Source organism: Ovis canadensis, chromosome 6 (genome assembly GCF_042477335.2).
Source record: "Ovis canadensis isolate MfBH-ARS-UI-01 breed Bighorn chromosome 6, ARS-UI_OviCan_v2, whole genome shotgun sequence".
Taxonomy (NCBI): domain Eukaryota; kingdom Metazoa; phylum Chordata; class Mammalia; order Artiodactyla; family Bovidae; genus Ovis; species Ovis canadensis.
In genome coordinates this window covers 73549313-73568314 of record NC_091250.1, presented here as the reverse complement: position 1 = coordinate 73568314, position 19002 = coordinate 73549313, and the positions used below count along the sequence as shown (strand labels likewise).

The following is a 19002-nucleotide window of genomic DNA, read 5'->3' as shown; positions in this document are numbered from 1 at the left end:
CAGAAACAGCCAGGACCGCTCTTTTACGTCTGTGGGTGCTTTCCATCCACAACAGTAGAGCTGCATGGTTGTAACAAGGATTGTGTGGTCTGTAAACCCTAGAATAGTTACTCTTTGGCTCTTCACAGAAAGTTTCCCAACCCCTAGTCTATATGAGGAGTATGTGCTTATTCACTACACTATTCTGCATTTCTATAGGTTTGAAATTTTTCAAAATAAAAAGTTGGACAAAACTAAAGACATCAAGGGAATTCACTGGTGGTCCAGTGGTTTAGGACTCTGTGCTTTGACTGGCGAGGGTGCAGATTCAAACCCTGGTCATGGAACTAAGATCTCACAAGTCATGTGGCATGGCCAAACCCCATCCCCCCAAAACAATAATAATAATAAAAAAAAAACAAAGGCATCAATCCCAACAAAAAATTTTAAAAATAGTACTTGTATTTGAAAAAAGATTTTCAATTCTAAAGAGTTAGTGGGTTGTGGAATTCTACAAATGAATAGAATTCATGATGTAAAATATATTGATAATATTTAGCATTATCAGAAAATAAGGAAACCTTAGCCATGGCTTTATGGCTGTTGTGATAGGTATGTTGATGCCTTGCTTGAGTCTAGACATCATATCTATGGACTAATGTCCCAGTTTTCTGATCCTGTCTGTCTTCAAACTATTGGGAGCTTGGCTGAAGCCTCGTGTGTAAGGCTTTCCCAGGATGGAAGAGATGGGGAGCCTCCTAGTGGGCCTGCTGGTCACTTACCAAGAACTCAGACCCTCTGTTTATCTTTTTAATTTTACTTTGGGAACAAAAGGTCACAACTAAAGTATAAACAAAAATCTAGGGAACTAGATCTCTTTATTGAAATCAAGATTTTAAGCATGTGGAAAATACTCATTTATGTGCAAACAATTGGAGGGTTGTTAATAGATTAAACAGACTTATAATTAGACATTTCTCAATGACGATAATAAAACGGCAAACTTTCAAGTATCTTCAGCAATTTGGAAACTAATATTTGAATTTAAGTCCACTCAATAAGCCATGTGAAAAATGTAAATACCACAGACCCTTGAGTAGTAAGTTGTATTGTTATTATAAAAGAAAGTTTAAAAAAAAAAATACATGTATTTTCACAGGATAATGAAAAGGAAAAGATAAATATACAGAGAAAATAGATTTTTTTGTTTTTTAAAATTTTTGTCCATGCTGCAATGGCACGTGGGATCTTAGCTACCCAACCAGGGATCAAACTTGAACCTCCTGCAGCAGAAGTGCAGTTTTAACTGTAGGATCGCCAGGGAAATTCCCTGAATATACATCTTTAAATTGGACTCAACGTTCAGTTGTTTTCAAAACAGTGAGTCACCGAAATATGAGAAACGAGAATTATTCAGAAGATTCAAGGCTCATTTGGATGTAGCTTGCTATTTCCTTTATGATAAACTCCCCGATAGGTGAATATTCTGAGTTCTTGTACTCAAGGTTTATAGTTTTGTTTTACTATTTCTTGCTTTGCTGTCAGCACTCACTTCTCCCTGATTAAGGCAAGTCCAACTGCAACAGATCTTCCCCAGCCCCTCTAACCTGCTGCATTTAATCTGTCATTGGCTGGCTAATTTAGGATGCTCAGAAAATTTCCTTTGCTCTTATTTCCACATAATGGAAATTTGGTTCACAAGCCAGAAAAACCCTCTGATCAATGCTCTGGGGTGTATGTGCCATTACCACCTAGACAGACTTATGCTGTCCACTACGGCAGCCACTAGTAACACGTGGCTATGGTGCACTTGCAATATGGCTGGTGCAAATGTGGAACTGAACTGAAATTTCAAATTGCGTATGTGGCTCGTATTTTATTTCTGTTGGCTAGCACTGACTTAATTCACTTTAAAAAAACTTTCCTGATTTTGAACCGTATTCTGAATAGAGAAGTGAAAGCTAAGCAACTGTTAAATGTGTAATATTACATTTACATGTGCTAGCTACATGTACCATGGCTGATACAGTTCCAAATGGTACAGGTGTTGGAAACTGAGTGACTCAAACCCTTTCAGTTCAGTCGCTCAGTTGTCTCCAATCTTTGCGACCCCATGGATTGCAGCACGCCGGGCTTCCCTATCCATCACCAATTCCCGGAGCTTACTCAAACTCATGTCTGTCAAGTAGGTGATGCCATCCAACCATCTCATCCTCTGTCAACCCCTCTCCTCCTGCTTTCAATTTTTCCCAGCATCAGGATCTTTTCCAGTTAGTCAGTTCTTTGCAGCAGGTGGCCAAAGTATTGGAGTTTCAGCTTCAGGATCAGTCCTTCCAATGAATATTCAGGACTGATTTCCTTTAGGATTGACTGGTTTGATCTCCTTGCAGTCCAGGGGACTCTCAAGAGTCTTTTCCAACAAACAGTGCAAAGGCATCAATTCTTTGGCTCTCAGCTTTCTTTATAGTCCAAACCTTTTACAAGGTCACAAAACATGACCTTGAAGCTACTAGACTATCAGCTCTTTGGTGGTGAGGACACTTTCTGCTGTGGCTCTTTATCTGCCCCCAAATCCAGCATGATTTACACACAATGGATGCTCAAAGATATTTGTTGAATGGATTTGTAATTGACTGGATGGATTTCATTAATTTCATTAATTTAATCCATTAATTCATTAATGGATTTTAATTCATTTGTACCAGGGACATGGAGAAAAAGTCACTGGTGCCAGCCTCAAATAAAAAGTACTAGAAAAAGGAAACTTTATTAATATTACTGAAATTAAGAAGTTTTTCCATACAGGGAAATTTTAGAAGGAAATAAAAAGGAAGAAAGCACTCCTGTTCCTCGACACTTCAAAAGCTATTAAAATCATAATATTGCTGCAGGTTCTGAAACAACATTCTTACTTAAACTACATACTGGACAGATGAGCTATTTTACTTAGTGTCTGCAGAGCATTTAGGAAGAGTTTAAGGAATAAACACTACAGCTGCTGCTGTCCATACCTATTTCCAGGGGGGGCGCACAGTTCTAAATAGTACTTGATTTTGGGCTCTGTCCCACTGGTCCGCATGGTGGCCACGCCTCCATTAGCAAAGCTAAAGGTGATCATCTGGCTGCTTTTACTAGTCGGGAGAATCTAGGAATTAATTGTCATGTTATAAATTTATTAGTAAGTAGCAACGTAAGTTGTTTTTTACCTAACTAATATTTTTCCTCAAATAAGCAAGAAAGTAAATGCAAAAAAAAAAGAAGAACACATTTGAGGAAGTCAAAAAATATACTAGGTATAAATGAAATAAATAATAATAAGGCAATTTGTGAAAATAAAGTAACTTTGTATACTACTTTTTACCTCTATAGTTTTATTCAAGCTACTAAAAGTTTTTCTAAAATCGAAACACACCCTTTCACAAGAAATTGCTTTAAACCGATTAATAATGCATTACAAAACCCCACAAAACAATGAAATAGGCTTATTTCACTTTCGAAAGCTTCTGGTATATGTATCATGGCTGACTGCTCTTCAAACTCTACTAATGTGACCGAAGTATTAAAATAAAAAAGCACACAAGGGCAAAGCGGCAGCAGCTGTTGAGGGGTTTGCCAACCAATCGTGGCAGTCAGAAACCAGATGAAGAGGTGGAAGGGACCTGTTGGAACACAGGACAATGACCAGGGGGCGCCTACAACAGGCAGACAAGAACTGAGTCAGGACCCTCTGCAGAGCAAAGCTCACTAACCGGGGCACCAGGTACTGCAAAGGGCAGCATGAGGCAAGGGCAGACAGAGGGAGCATCTGAAAGGAGCTATTGGATCCTCCCAGATCCTCAACTTCTGCCCATGTGGTCAACAAACCACCTCACCAGGAGATGGCTTAAATCTCTGGTATAACTGAAACAGAAGAGCTTAGAAGCTGGGGGACACTGGGCATCATGGAAGGCAGAGCATGGAGAAAACAGAGTAACTCAAAGTCCCCACACTGAACACTAGCACCTCTCCTCCCAGGTCCCATGGACCTCTCCAACACTTCCAGGGACTCAGCATCCCAGCTTATTACCCTTAGGCAGGAGACTAGGGTGACAGCGAGGCGTCCCCAGAAGACTTTGAAGGAAATAAAGACAATTCATAGGAAGAAAGATCTACATTAAAAAAAAGCTGCAATTAATATCCTTAATAGAGATAAGATATAATATACACGAAATAAGATATTACTTTTAATAGAGGAAAAAGAGCTGAAATGTTCAAAGAAGCAGACATTTAATGTTGAGGTAATCTCTCCAAAAAGTAGGAAAGGAAGACACAGATGGACAATGGGAAGAGAGAAACGTGGAAAGCAGAACATCACTCCAGGAGGGTCAGTGTCTAAGAACTTGTCAAGAAGGACTTGTCAAGAAGGGGAGAACAGAAAATTCAAGGGAAAAGGTTATTTGGAAAACAACCATCCAGCCCCCTTCTTTGAAAAAAATCAAGAGTTCCTCAGGACGGAAAGAAATGACTCCACAAGCCAACAAAGACCAACCAAGTGTCCAGAAAATGAAAGAAAGGAGGCCCATACTAAAAGCTTATCACTGGAATTCTGAACCCAAGGTTTAGTGGAATGTTCCTAATACTTTCCACAGAGAAAAAAAAAATTGCACAGAAAGGACTGAATGGGTATGGCATCCTTATCCCTGGATGCAGCACACAGCAGGTTCCAACTATTCCCTGAAGAAATGAATGATGGATGCTCCACAGCTTGACAAACATGGAGCAATGCTTTCAAAACTGTGAGTCAATAAAGTGTGTGGGTAGAGCAAGACATTTTCAGACCTAAACACCTCTAAAAATTTACCTCTATTCACTTCTTCTTAGGAAGATACTAGAAAATGTGATTTAGGAAGCTAATTATAAAAAGGGGTCCAGGAGCAAGGGACATAACCCCAGAGAGTAGTGAAGAGCATCCCCAGGATGACAGCTGGGCATTCAACCCAGAGAGCAGTGGGCCCTCCCCAGAGAAAGGGGCCAGGAAGGAGGCCTTTGGAAACAAGATGGAACCAACAGAAGCAGGGAATCATTGGACTAGGTAGAAAACCCTGCTGCTGCTGCTGCTGCTGCTGCTGCTGCTGCTAAGTCGCTTCAGTTGTGTCCAACTCTGTGCGACCCCATAGACGGCCCCCTGCCAGGCTCCCCCCGTTCCTGGGATTCTCCAGGCAAGAATACTGGAGTGGGTTGCCATTTCCTTCTCCAACGCATGAAAGTGAAGTCGCTCAGTCGTGTCTGACTCTTAGTGACCCCATGGACTGCAGCCCACCAGGCTCCTCCATCCATGGGATTTTCCAGGCAAGAGTACTGGAGTGGGGTGCCATTGCCTTCTCCGAGAAAACCCTACTGAAAGCTATTTGAAGGATGTGGGAAGAATTGGTGAGGAATACATAGAAATCCATGCAAATAAAAGAACAAAGCAGTTATTAATTACAGAAAAAAAATAATCCTTTATACAATGTAAGGGGAACCTAAGCAAAGTACACCACTTAGCTAAGCAGAAAACAATAGTTACTAGTCATCATAATACAAGCTTGGAATCTGATGTTGCCAAAACCTGTGGTACAACTGTACTGCAAGGACACGGGAGAAGAGTTGTGAATGCTGCACTCTAAGAACTAAATCCCTATTTCCATCATGTTGTTAAGTCGCTAGAGTAGTGTGCAACTCTTTGCAACCCTATGGACTATAGCTTGCCAGGCTCTTCTGTCCATGCGATTTTCCAGGCAAGAATACTGGAGTGGGTTGCCATTTCCTCCTCCAATCTCCATCATAGAAAATTAATAAAGCCTAACACCGATAAGTCAAAGCATCACCACATGAGCATGTTATTTAGAACCATGAGAAACAACTAAGAGGGAAGGTGGTTTTCTTGACACATGACAATGAAATGGTAGGAGGTAGAACCGTCAAGTTTCTTCATAACCCTTTAATACTATTTGCCTTTTAAAAACACATTGTGTGCAAATGTAAATTAAAAAATATAAAAAGAATATTAAAGCAAATGTCCAGCATCTCATACGGATATTCCTACTCTTCTTCCCCTACCCACTTGCCATAGTTAGCAATACTATCTTCTGCCATATTTGTGCCTTCTTTGGACTCCAGTCGGGGATCCACATGGTAGGAAGAATTTGAACTCATGTGCTATAGCTAACAACTCCCATATGAATGAATGAATTAGTGTTAGTTGCTCAGTCATGTGCAACTCTGTGCAACCCCATGGACTATAGCCCGCCACATTCCTCTGTCCATGGAATTCTCCAAGCAAGTATACTGGAGTGGGTAGCCATTCCTTTCTCCAGGGGATCTTCCTGACCCAGGGATTGAACATGGGTATCCCACACTGCAGGTGGATTCTTTACCATCTGAGCCACCAGGGAAGCCCCAACAACTCCATCAGAGAATAGGGTAAAACTAAGGAGGAAGCTAACAGTAGTTCTCAAGGCTGGACAAGTAACATCAGCATCAGCAGGGCACTTATTAGAAAGGCAAATAAGGGGTGGGCTGCAGCACTCAGTTTTAACCTGGCCACCAGGTGATTCTGATGTTTTTTCAAGTTCAACTGCTGAAAGAGAGGAAAAGCCGGATTTGCGATCAGAAGACCCAGATTCTACCCAGAGCATCACCAATTAGCTTCTAACCACAGGCAGGTCTTACACTTCTGAGTATAGTCATCCCTCAGCACCCATGGAGGGTGCCAAGATCCCCTGCAGATACTAAAATCCACAGATGCTTAAGTCCATTATATACACTAGTGTAGTAGGTTGACCCTCAGTGTTTATGATGTGCCTAAGATACCGAGAGCCGACTGTATCGATTTCCTGCTGTGTTCAAAGATGGCATGGGCTGAGAATCCCTGTAGTTTTAGCTCATGTTTTAAAATTATCTCTATATTTTAATAGCTTATTCATAGTAATGCCTAAAATCAGCTTCAATTAATTATATGATTAAATAGGTTGAACTATTCAAAGCATAGTGAAAAAGTAAATAGAAAAGACTTTAAATGATAAAAAAAATTACTCACAGCTTTTTTATCAGGTTCATTATCATCATAGCCAGTTGTAAGGTCCCTAACGTGAGAAATCTCAAATCTGCCACAAGTTTTTGGATAATTACTCTTCCCATCATAGTTTCTAAGGTTTTCAAATAATTGTTTAATAGTTTCTTGATCATGGCAGATAAAATACGAAGCTCTGGTGATATGGTAGCCATACCTATCAATACAAACATGGTTACATGCAAATGAGGAACAAATCATTGTGCACAGTGAACACTGAACATGTATCTATTAAACAGTATATTCTAAAACAAACAGCCATGCCTAATTTCAAAGGAATAATTCAGCATTAAATAAAGAGGTCCAACAATCTACCCCAGGAATCACTGCCCTGCTGTGTGGCCCTCAGTCTCTATTTGTAAGTAAAAGTTTTATCATTGGAATATAGCCACGTCATGCCCATTACCTTGTATCTGGTTGTTTTTGCACTAGAAAGGCAGAAATAAGTAATTGCTACAAAGACTAAACAGATGTTTAATGAACACATTTAGTGTTTTTCAACACTGGACATTTAAAAAATCACATTCTTCCCTCAGCCATTTCTGCAACTAATGTTCTCATTTATGAAGGATTAACGTCATCACAAATGGTAATTACTATTAACTGCTTAAGTACCAAAAGGAAAAGGTGATCTCTTATTTAGTTTTCATAAGAAATAGAATTCATAACTAAAGCAAGAGCATCAGAAAGAATATGAGTACCCCATGCACAAGAAGAGAGCAAAACAGTAAAAAATATTCCTGTGTGCGGATGCATGTTAACTCCATCTACTGCGATCATTTCACAATATAGACATACACTGAATCATTGTGTTGTACACCTGAACTGATTAAAAAAAATTACTTCAATTAAATAGTCAATAGAAACTTACTCAACATAGATGGCTTTTAGCTGCTGAGACAAAGACAAATTCTTGGTTGCTAGAAAGCTGGCCAACTCTGCAGTTATGACAGCAGCGCTGACTCCATCTTTGTCCAGCACGAAAGGGCAGCACATATATCCTGCAGAAATACGAGTCATACACATATCCTAAGGATTGGGTCCTTTTACACACTGCGGATACACACATCTATATGCATCCTGCCTATTGCATGAGAGGTTGTCAAGGATGTAAATGATTCTCATTCACCACCATTGTATTTAAGAATCTAGCCCAGTGCCTAGTGGGCCTTCACGAAGTATTTGTTGAGTACAAACTATTATGTATAAAATAAATGATATATAAGGATGCATTGTACAACACAAAGAGTCTAGCCAATATTTTATAATAACTATAAATGAAGTATAGTCTATAAAAATATTGAATCACTATGTTGTAAACCTGAAACTAATATAATATGGATGCCCTCAGATGCTCAGTTGTGTCCAACTCTTTGCAACCGCATGGACTGTATCCCACAAGGCTTATCTGTCCATGGGATTCTCCAGGAAAGAATACTAGAATGGGTTGCCATGCCCTCCAGGGGATCTATTCAACCCAGGGATCGAGCCCTCATCTCTTAGGTCTCCTGCACTGGCAGGCAGGTTCTTTACCACTAGTGCCACCTGGGAAGCCCTCAGTTCAGTTCAGTTCAGTCGCTCAGTCATGTCCAACTCTTTGTGATTCCATGGACTGCAGTACGCCAGGCTTCCCTGTCTATCACCAACTCCGGGAGCTTACTCAAACTCATGTCCATTGAGTCGGTGATGCCAACTAACCATCTCACCCTCTGTCATCCCCTTCTCCTGCCTTCAATCTTCCCAGCATCAGGGTCTTTTCAAATGAGTCAGTTCTTTGCATCAGGTGGCCTAAGTATTAGAGTTTCAGCTTCAGCATCAGTCCTTCTAATGAATATTCAGGACTGATTTCTCTAGGATGGACTGGTTGGATCTCCTTGCAGTCCAAGAGACACTCAAGAGTCTTTTCCAACACCACAGTTCAAAAGCATCAATTCTTTGGTGCTCAGCTTTCTTTATAGTCCAACTCTCATATCCATACATGACTACTGGAAAAACCACAGCTTTGACTAGATGGACCTTTGTTGGCAAAGTAATGTCTCTACTTTTTAACATGCTGTCTAGGTTGGTCACAACTTTTCTTCCAAGTAGTAAGCACCTTTCAATTTCATGGCTGCAGTCACCATCTGCAGTGGTTTTGGAGCCCCCCCAAATAAAGTCAGCCACTGTTTCCTCATCTATTTGCCATGAAGTGATGGGACCAGATGCCATGATCTTAGTTTTCTGAATGTTGAGTTTTAAGCCAACTTTTTCACTCTCCTCTTTCACTTTCATCAAGAGGCTCTTTAGTTCTTTGCTTTCTGCCATAAGGGTGGTGTCATCTGCATATCTGAGGTTATTGATATTTCTCCCTGCAATCTTGATTCCAGCTTGTGCTTCATCCAGCCCATCATTTCTCATGATATACTCTGAATATAAGTTAAATAAGCAGGGAAGCCCTCAACTATGATTAAAAAAAAAAAAAAAGTAACAAAAAGAGGAAGTATTTGTTGAATAACCTGTAAGGACAGTCTCCCTTCTAGACAAACTGTCCTCATTTTCCAGGTCTAGCCCTTCAGCTCACACAAAATTGTTTCTAATTGCTCAAGTCAATGCTTATTCTGTCTTCTCTGAATTCCCATAATTTTTGCCAGTACATGATTCACCTTGACAGTGAGCCTATATTCTTTTGTGTGGTTACTAACCTCACTTATATAAACTACTATAGGCTACAATCAGTTCATCCATTTCCTTCAGGGTCAGTGTGTAATTGATAAGCAATAAATATTTGATAAACAAATTTTTGGGCTTCCCAGGTAGCACTAGTGGTAAAGAAATCACCTGCTAATACAGGAGACATAGGAGATGAAGGTTCAATCCCTGGGTCAATAAGATCCCCTGGAGGAGGGCATGACAACCCACTCCAGTATTCTTGCCTAGAGGATCCCATGGACAGAGGAGCCTGGTGGGCTATGGTCCATACGGTTGCAAAGAGTTGGACACAACTGAAGCAACTTAGCATACACATAGTAACTTTTACTAAATAAACAGCTAAAATATCCCCAGCACAAACATTTGCATTTCACATTTCTATTGCTGGCTCTCCTTTTCGCTCATTTATAGTGATTATTTAAGACAAGTGTTTTCCCATTATCCTGGCTGGTTCTTTCAGGTGATAACCACTCTGATGGAAGTCCTACAACTGTGGCTTCTCCTTTCTTCTGGACATATCTCTGCAGGGCACTCTCTAACGGGCAGTGAACTATATGTGACCTAGATATCAACACCACAGTGAGGAAATACTACAGCTCCCCAAGTAGGAGGATTTCTTAAGCTACTACAGCCAAGTACAAAACATCACTATTCACAGTCATTAGGGGAGAGGATTCACTTCCTTACATGAATGGCTTATTTGTGAGATATTGTTTTCTGCTAAAAAAAAAATCTGTGATGCCAACTCTGGGGTTGGACAGTTCAGCATTTGCAGAGGGTCACAGAAGAAAAGCAAACTGCATGCTTCTGTTTCACTGTTAATCTTTGAGCCCAAATCCAAATCTTTGCCCGTTTATGCGCATTCTATAAATTAACTGATCACATGATCATGGTGCTCAACTCTTACCAATAGCTTCTTCAAATGCAAATAAGACATTTTTCCCCTGGTCTATCAGCTGTTTGGCTCGATTTCCCATCCACTTAAAGCCAGTTAATGTTTCCTAAAAGGATAATCCAAGAGAGAGAGAAATGCCTTAGACTTTCTCCAGAGCAAAAGAAAGGGAAAGGGGCAAGTCTCACAAACACTATACCTCAAAGTGAAAGCCCTCCTTCAAGGCGATGGCTCGCAGGATTTTGGAAGAGACGGTGCTGGACAACATGTATAAGTTTTGAAGGGCGCTGTGATCTTGGTTCTTTTCTTTCCAAGAAGTAAAGAGCCACCAGCCCAGGAGGGCTCCCAACTCATTGCCTGAAAACACTTTCCATTCGCCACTGAAAGAAAAAACCACCTATGCATGACAGTGATCTTAAGAGAGTGCTTAATTGTAAGTGACAAATATGGACAGAACAATTAAGCCAAACAAGGCTCCAAGGGGCCTCTGCAGGACTGTTCTCCCTAATCTTTCTTGTTGTTGTTCTTATTACTCTTGTTCACATAACAGAAGTGTGGCTACCACTGCACAAACATCTGAGCAGCTACCGTGTCTCAGCCAGTTTGCCTAGACAAACACCCTATCTTTGAAAACTCTAAGTATGTCAGCGATGACACAGAAATGCTTTTATTTCAGTCTTCAGCAAAGGCTTTGGTTTTAAACATAACAGATACATGCTGGCAAGATGCCCCCCAAAGTATAATAGCTCATATATTTCAATTTTTTGCTCAGCACTGCAGATTCTGAGAGAGAGCTTAGCATTCCTTAAGATTCAGCACAGTTCTAGCACAGTCTGGACACCAGAGAACAGGCCTGCAACTATCACTTTGTGAAGTCAAGGTGGTTACAAGCATGCCTCACATTTGATCATATAGCACCTCAACTTAAATTTCTAAAAACTGACACAGAATTGAACCTGTTTTGTCATAACTGAAGGTCCTAAACCTTTGGCAGCACCAAACTGTCCCCCAAACATCACACATGCTGGAGGCTGTGTACCTTTCAACTTTCCTCCTAATCCATCACTGCTCTGTACAAACTCTATAGTCACACTTATCTCAAGCATTGCAGCACCCCACAGGCATGCTCTCTGGTCTCCGTTCAGTCAGTTTAGTCGCCCAGTCGTGTCCGACTCTTTGCAACCCCATGAACCGCAGCACGCCAGGCCTCTCTGTCCATCACCAACTCCCAGAGTTCACTCAAACCCACGTCCATCGAGTCGGTGATGCCATCCAACCGTCTCATCCTCTGTCATCCCCGTCTCCTCCTGCCCTTAATCTTTCCCAGCATCAGGGTCTTTTCAAATGAGTCAGCTCTTCGCATGAGGTGGCCAAAGGATTGGAGTTTCAGCTTCAACATCAGTTCTTCCAATGAACATCCAGGGCTGATCTCCTATAGGATGGACTGGTTGGATCTCCTTGCAGTCCAAGGGACTCTCAAGAGTCTTCTCCAACACCACAGTTCAAAAGCATCAATTCTTCAGCACTCAGCTTTTTTTATAGTCCAACTCTTACATCCATACATGACCATAGGAAAAACCATAGCCTTTACTAGATGGACCTTTGTTGGTAAAGTAATGTCTCTGCTTTTCAATATGCTATCTAGGTTGGTGGTAACTTTCCTTCCAAGGAGTAAGCGTCTTTTTATTTCATGGCTGCAACAGCAATTGCAGTGATTTTGGAGCCCAGAAAAATAAAAGTCAGCCACTGTTTCCACTGTTTCCCCATCTACTTCCCATGAAGTGATGGGACCGGATGCCATGATCTTAGTTTTCTGAATGTTGAGCTTTAAGCCAACTTTTTCACTCTCCACTTTCACTTTCATCAAGGGGCTCTTTAGCTCTTCTTTACTTTCTGCCATAAGGGTGGTATCATTTGCATATCTGAGGTTATTGATATTTCTCCCGGCAATCTTGATTCCAGCTTGTGCTTCTTCCAGCCCATCATTTCTCATGATGTACTCTGCATATAAGCTAAATAAGCAGGGTGACAATATACAGCCTTGATGTACTCCTTTTCCTATTTGGAACCAATTTGTTGTTCCATGTCCAGTTCTAACTGTTGCTTCCTAACCTGCATACAGGTTTCTCAAGAGGCACGTCAGGTGGTCTGGTATTCCCATCTCTTGAAGAATTTTCTTTCTTGAAGAAGTTGATTGTGATCCACACAGTCAAAGGCTTTGGCACAGTCAATAAAGCAGAAATAGATGTTTTTCTAGAACTCTCTTGCTTTTTCGATGATCCAGCATATGTTGGCCATTTGATCTCTGGTTCCTCTTTGCCTTTTCTAAAACCAGTTTGAACATCTGGAAGTTCATGGTTCACATATTGCTGAAGCCTGGCTTGGAGAATTTGAAGCATTACTTTACTAGCGTGTGAGATGAGTGCAATTGTGCGGTAGTTTGAGCATTCTTTGGCATTGTCTTTCTTTGGGATTCAACATGCATTGAAGGTCTGGCTCCTCACCAAACCTTTGTCAAGTGCTGAACTTTAAAGTCAGCACCAAACAAAGTACTTTGCCCTCATTAGGCACTGAGTCATTAATTATGATAAAAGTGATGATAAAAGGGGGATGGTAACAAGTAAGTTCAATACCAAAGTTCAATACCAAATACACGCGGGGCTGGCTGACCCTACATTATGCTTGCCGAACCTGTGGCCGCTGGACTGGTACTTGCTCTATGTCAGAGGATCTGACAGAGGTTCAGTGAGATGATCATTTGCAAGATAATTGGGAAACATTTCCAAATACATCTGGTCCCTCTAGAAACATCTGACTGACACTATATCACACATCATGCAGGTAATCACAATTTATTGTACCTTTCTTGCTTTTCTGCCACAGCAAGTCTATCAGCATCTGGGTCATTTGCTAAAATGATTTTGGCCTTGGTTTTGTCAGCCAGAGCAAAAGACAAAGTCTGAAAAAGAGAGAAAAAGAAGAGAAAAAGATCACTCCAACCAAGAACTGAGCACACTACAGTCTTTAAAAATATTCAGTTCTTTAAGAACCAAAAGAGGTCTTTTCCCAAACCAAGACTGAATCTTATTTCTGGAACTGGTCTTGGTTGGTCACATACTACTTCCTAAGTCAGAGGTCAGATAAGGAGAGCATCAACGCATGACCCATGTGTGCCAGTGGGACTCACCCAACATCTCACTGTGTTTGTGGCTGGACTGGTTATTTCTAAGCCTGGCCCTGTGATTAACCTCATAGACAAATCAAAATTGACTCCCTGAGTATAACTGTTACCCCAACCTTTAAAAAGTTTAAGTGGGGGCTTCTTTGATGGTCCAGCAGCTAAGACTCTGTGCCCCCAGCGCAGGGGGCCTGGTTCAATCACTGGTCAGGGAACTAGAGCCCACATGTTGCAACTAAGATCTGGGGCAGCCAAGTAAATAAATACTAAAAATAAATAAAATAAAAAGCTTAAGGGAACCATAATTGAAATAGCAACTTTTTCATATCAGAAAAATGTCAACTGAGAAATAAAAATTGTGTGACAAACCTCCATTCTATTATTGTTTCTTTTTGGCATTAAGAAGCACAGTAAATTAAATTAAATTAAATTAATTAAATAGAATGTAAAGCATCATTTTAAATTTGCGAGCAATTTCAGCTTTCGCATCCGGATGCTTAAGACATCTGATTTGAAAGTTCCTTTAAGAAATGGATGACTAATAAATATAAATTTCCAATGATGAAATCACATTTTTGTTTGGCACAATGAAAACATAAGAAAAACTTATTTTACTCCAAAGTAATAGTTTTGAATTATATTCAAGATAAATTTTATAATTAAAAAACAGTCAAGTTACCAAGACACCTTTACCCTCTTCGGGATTCGGGTATTTCACTGTTGGGAACTCAGGATCAGGGTCCTTCTGTTCGGGAACAGCCTCGGGAGGAACAAAGTCGAATGCCTTGAAAGCCGACTGCACGAAGCTGTGACCCACACCGTGGACAGAGGTATGCACAAACTTCACCTTGGTCTCCTTGTTCACAGCCCTAGAAACAGACGTGGAGAACGAGAAGATACACAAACATGGCTCTCAAAATGAAAGGTTTGCAAAATATCAAGGAACCAGATACCTAAGAACATAAGATTTCAAAATAATAAGAATGTATAAGACAACTGAGTATCTTTAAAAATTCTATTTAAAAAAAAAAAGAAAGCTTTTTCACCCTCTCCCAAACATACACGCTCCCACAACACATCGTTTTAAATTTCACTCTGCAGTTACTTCCTGCAAATCCAATTACTTTTGGATTTTGTTTCATGCTACAACTTCACACCTACAGTGGGTTCCAGGAGGGACTCCCAGCTGGCCCATGGCAGTACCTACCCAAGCAGTGCCAGCTCCAGGGCTTCAACTATTCCCTACCATCTTCACATAAGATTTTCAAAATGTCCCTTTGAACACAATGCGATGGAACTTCCCATATACAGATGTATAACTAATAAAACATTTTCTTTGTCAAGTAACAATCCTATTTAGCAAAGTGCTCTGATTGAAGGACTTAATTTAGAATAAAAATAACATCAAAATTAACAGCAGAAGTTATAGAAAATGTAAATACAAAGTGTTAAAAAATTCCAGCTATCTGACTGCTAGTTTCTAGGGTAGTATACACTTCTTTTGGCAAGGAGTAAATGAACAAGGTCTTCCTTAAGACAACAGTAGTTTAAAACAAACATATCTTTGAAAGTAAATACATCTAGAAAAATAAATATGCAAGATTAGTAAGAACAAATCTGGAAAAGATAAAATTCAGAAGTTGCTCCAACTTGAATTGGGAAATATGTGAGAAGCAGTAAGGTTTAGTGGTTAATATGATTTGGAGACAGATTCTAAATTTAAATCCTAGAGATCTGCTACTTTTATTTGGCTGCCCTGGGTTTTACTTGTAACACACAGGATCTTCAATCTTTGTTGCAGTACGTGAGATCTTTAGTTGTGGCCTGTGGGATCTAGTTCCCTGACCAGAGATCAAACCCAGGCCCCCTGCATTGGGAGAGTGAAGTCTTAGCCACTGGACCACTCGGAGAGTCCCTAGAGCTCTGCCACTTCTAAGCTGTGTGACTGTTGCTTATTTTCTGTGACCTCTCTGAGTTACAGGTTTCTCATCTATAAAATGGCAATATATCAGAACCTACCCTCAGCATTACTGTGATGATTAAAATGAGATGAATTAATTGGTACAAAGGAAGGGAATATAGCGGTTATCTGATAGATAACAGCACTTAAATCATGTTAGAAATTGTCTGATTAAAGGTGATATTTCCAGTTAGTCAAAGAAAAATAGATTCTTCAGTGTAATATGTTAGCACAATTGCACTTTTTAGAAAGAATTTAATCTGCTTTCCTACTTTATGCCTTATACAAAATTAAAAATAACTAAGAATTCAAAAGATTTAAATGGTGCAAAATGTGGACTTCCCTGGAATACAGTGGTTAGGACTTTGTGCTTCCACTGCAGGGGACACAGGTTTGATCCCTGGCTGGGGAACTAAAATCTCACATGTCATGTGGCATGGCCCAAAACAAAACAAAACATTGCAAAATGTAAACATGAAAGCTTTAAAGTAAAACAAGAGTTGTGCTTTTTAAAAAATAATCTTGGTATAGTGAAATCTTTTTAAGTATGACACAAAACCCAGAAGTTGGCAATTAAAAGTTTCAATGAAAAAATCCAAAGGTAATAACAGAAGGGAAAACAATATTTGAAATAAACAAAGACTAGTTTTTCTGTACAAGCGAAGAGGTTTCACAAATGCAAAAAAAGAACAAATACTTAGAAAAATATAGGTTAAATAAAGATAAAAATATTCATAATTAAAAGTATAAATACAGTTAGGTATTGGTTTCATGTAGCAAACTGGGAAAGAGGAGATACTTCATAATACTCAGTGTAGGTAAGAACGTGTGAGGATCATATACTGTTATCACATTCGGTTGGTGGGAACCTCAGCTAGTATAACATTTCTAAGAGCAATTTTTAAATCATTATTAACTTTATAAATGTATATATAATTCTGATGCCTGCACTGTATCTTTTTTTTTGCGCCCTGCACATCTTGTGGGATCTTAGTTCCCCAACCAAGAACCAAAGCTCTGCCCTCCATAGTGAAAGCGCACAGTTCTAACCACTACCAGGACCATCAGTTCAGTTCAGTTCAGTTCAGTCGCTCAGTCGTGTCTGACTCTTTGCGACCCCACGAATTGCAGCATGCCAGGCCTCCTTGTCTATCACCAACTCCCGAAGTTTACTCAAACTCATATCCATCGAGTTGGTGATGCCATCAGGGAATTCCATCTACTATGTATTTTTTTGAATACTCTTATACACACACACACACACACCAATACTCAAGGAACCGTGTTCAAAGTTGCTGACTCTGGTGCTACGTGGTGAGTAGGAGAAAACTAGAAACCCTTAGTCTTTATGAAGTTCAGTAAGAGGGACAGAAGGAACATGCACAGATGAGTTTTGTTTGGATTACAGACCACTTTTAAATGGTCCCCAACATTTAAAAATTAGAGAATTTCATATACAAAAATCTAGGTTTCCAGTTTTTCTTAGGAGAAAAAAATCAGATAACTGGTAATGCGGGATCTATGTTTGCACATGGTAACACCAATGGCACGGCAGCTCCCTTCAGGTGGGGCGGGGCTTCCACATTCCATACAGGAGCCGCCACTCCCAGACGGTCCAGCAAATACAGTACTAGAGACAACCCTGAAGTTCTGCTGCTTAACTATCAGTGGTTTCTTCCTAAGGGGACAATCAGGAGTGATGGGACCCTCGGCATACTAGGGCAGGACAACCCTTCACTCAGCTCCTCTGCTTCCTATCCGTGAGCATCACATCTGTGTCACAGGGTTAAACAGGCTGGTACAGTAGCCATTAAAACAAAAGGGTCAGGACTAATGGGAGCTAATACAGAAAGGTATCCATGACAAAGCAGCCAGAGGGGAAAAGGCATAGGACAAGACACATGTACTCTATATTCTTAGTTATGATTCTTAAATACTAATATATTACACGTACATATGTTTATATATGAAATGAAAATTTCTGCGAAGTTAAGTCAACATTTTGTTTTTTATTTTTCCAATATAAATTTATTTATTTTAATTGGACTCTCCTTTTTCTCAACATTTTCTATTTGACACACACACACACACACACACACACACGGCTTTCCTGGTGGCTCAGACAGTAACGTGTCCGCCTGCAATTCAGGAGATCCAGGTTCAAACCCTAGGTCAGGAAGATCCCCTGGAGAAGGAAATGGAAACCCACTCCAGTACTCCTGCCTGCAAAATCCCATGGACAGAGGAGCCTGGTAGGCTATAGTCTACGGGGTTGCAAAGAGTTGGACATGACTGAGTGACTTCACTTTCTTTCTTTACACACACATATACGTATATATGAATCTACAACAGAGGTCAGAAAACCATAGCCTGTGGGCCAGCCACCTGCTTCTACAGTCAAGGGATCTGCCACTGAGCCATGCCCCTGAAACCCATTTTTATAAACTTTTTTTTTTTAACACAGCTATGTTTGTGTTCGTTCATTACCGTATCATCTATGGCTGCTTTCTTGCAACCACAGAGCTGGGTAGTTGAGCAACATAGTGGCTCACATAGCCAAAAGTATTCACTGTCTTTTTAAGAAAAGTTGGCAACCCCTCATCTACAGCCTCTTAAGTCAGATGCAGTAACAGTATATGTAGTATAGAATACCAGTTGAGGCCAAAAATGTAATGAAAACATAATTTGGTTGAATCACATTAATGTAACTCAGTTTCCCGCCCATTTACCTATGAAAACAGTATTTTTTAAGGTCTTCAAAATAGTCTTTATTGATGGAAGCGCTTGGGTCATGTAGGAGTAGACTGCCATTGAGTACAGAATCGTCCCAGGCTTGAGGCCACGGTTCTAGATTTTCTTCAATAGCCTGTGAAATCCCTTTATCATGAGGAGAGATGATCTGAGCCCCATTTTCCCAATAGACCTGGAGAACATGGGAACATATCCAGACAGTTTAGAGTTCATCCGTTCCCTGTGCTCCCAAGGCACAGACTTCAGATGGAAGGACATAAGTACGGAGAGAAAAATGAAAATACCTTGTAACCATTATCCTGCTTCGGATTGTGAGAGGCAGTTATCATGATTCCAGCACAAAGTTTCAAATGTGATACTGTGTAGGGCTGTAATATAGTAGGAAACAAGAACAATTTGAAGCAAAATTAGATATATTTAAAAGTCTATCAGACATTGTGTGTACCATTTTCCCTCCAATAAAC

General features: G+C 40.2%; 1 protein-coding gene across 1 annotated transcript in view; it reads right to left on the bottom strand.

Annotated features, from left to right (window-relative positions):
- Window positions 1-19002, bottom strand: part of PGM2 (phosphoglucomutase 2) — a 37549-nt gene that overhangs the window by 3801 nt on the left and 14746 nt on the right. The window contains exons 5-13 of the mRNA XM_069593831.1: window positions 18823-18906; window positions 18517-18710; window positions 14507-14696; window positions 13511-13608; window positions 10849-11029; window positions 10665-10758; window positions 7941-8070; window positions 7037-7226; window positions 2991-3124 (exon numbers count right to left, since the gene is read on the bottom strand). Coding sequence (XP_069449932.1) covers window positions 2991-3124; window positions 7037-7226; window positions 7941-8070; window positions 10665-10758; window positions 10849-11029; window positions 13511-13608; window positions 14507-14696; window positions 18517-18710; window positions 18823-18906 — 1295 coding nt within the window. The remainder of the gene's footprint in view (window positions 1-2990; window positions 3125-7036; window positions 7227-7940; window positions 8071-10664; window positions 10759-10848; window positions 11030-13510; window positions 13609-14506; window positions 14697-18516; window positions 18711-18822; window positions 18907-19002) is intronic.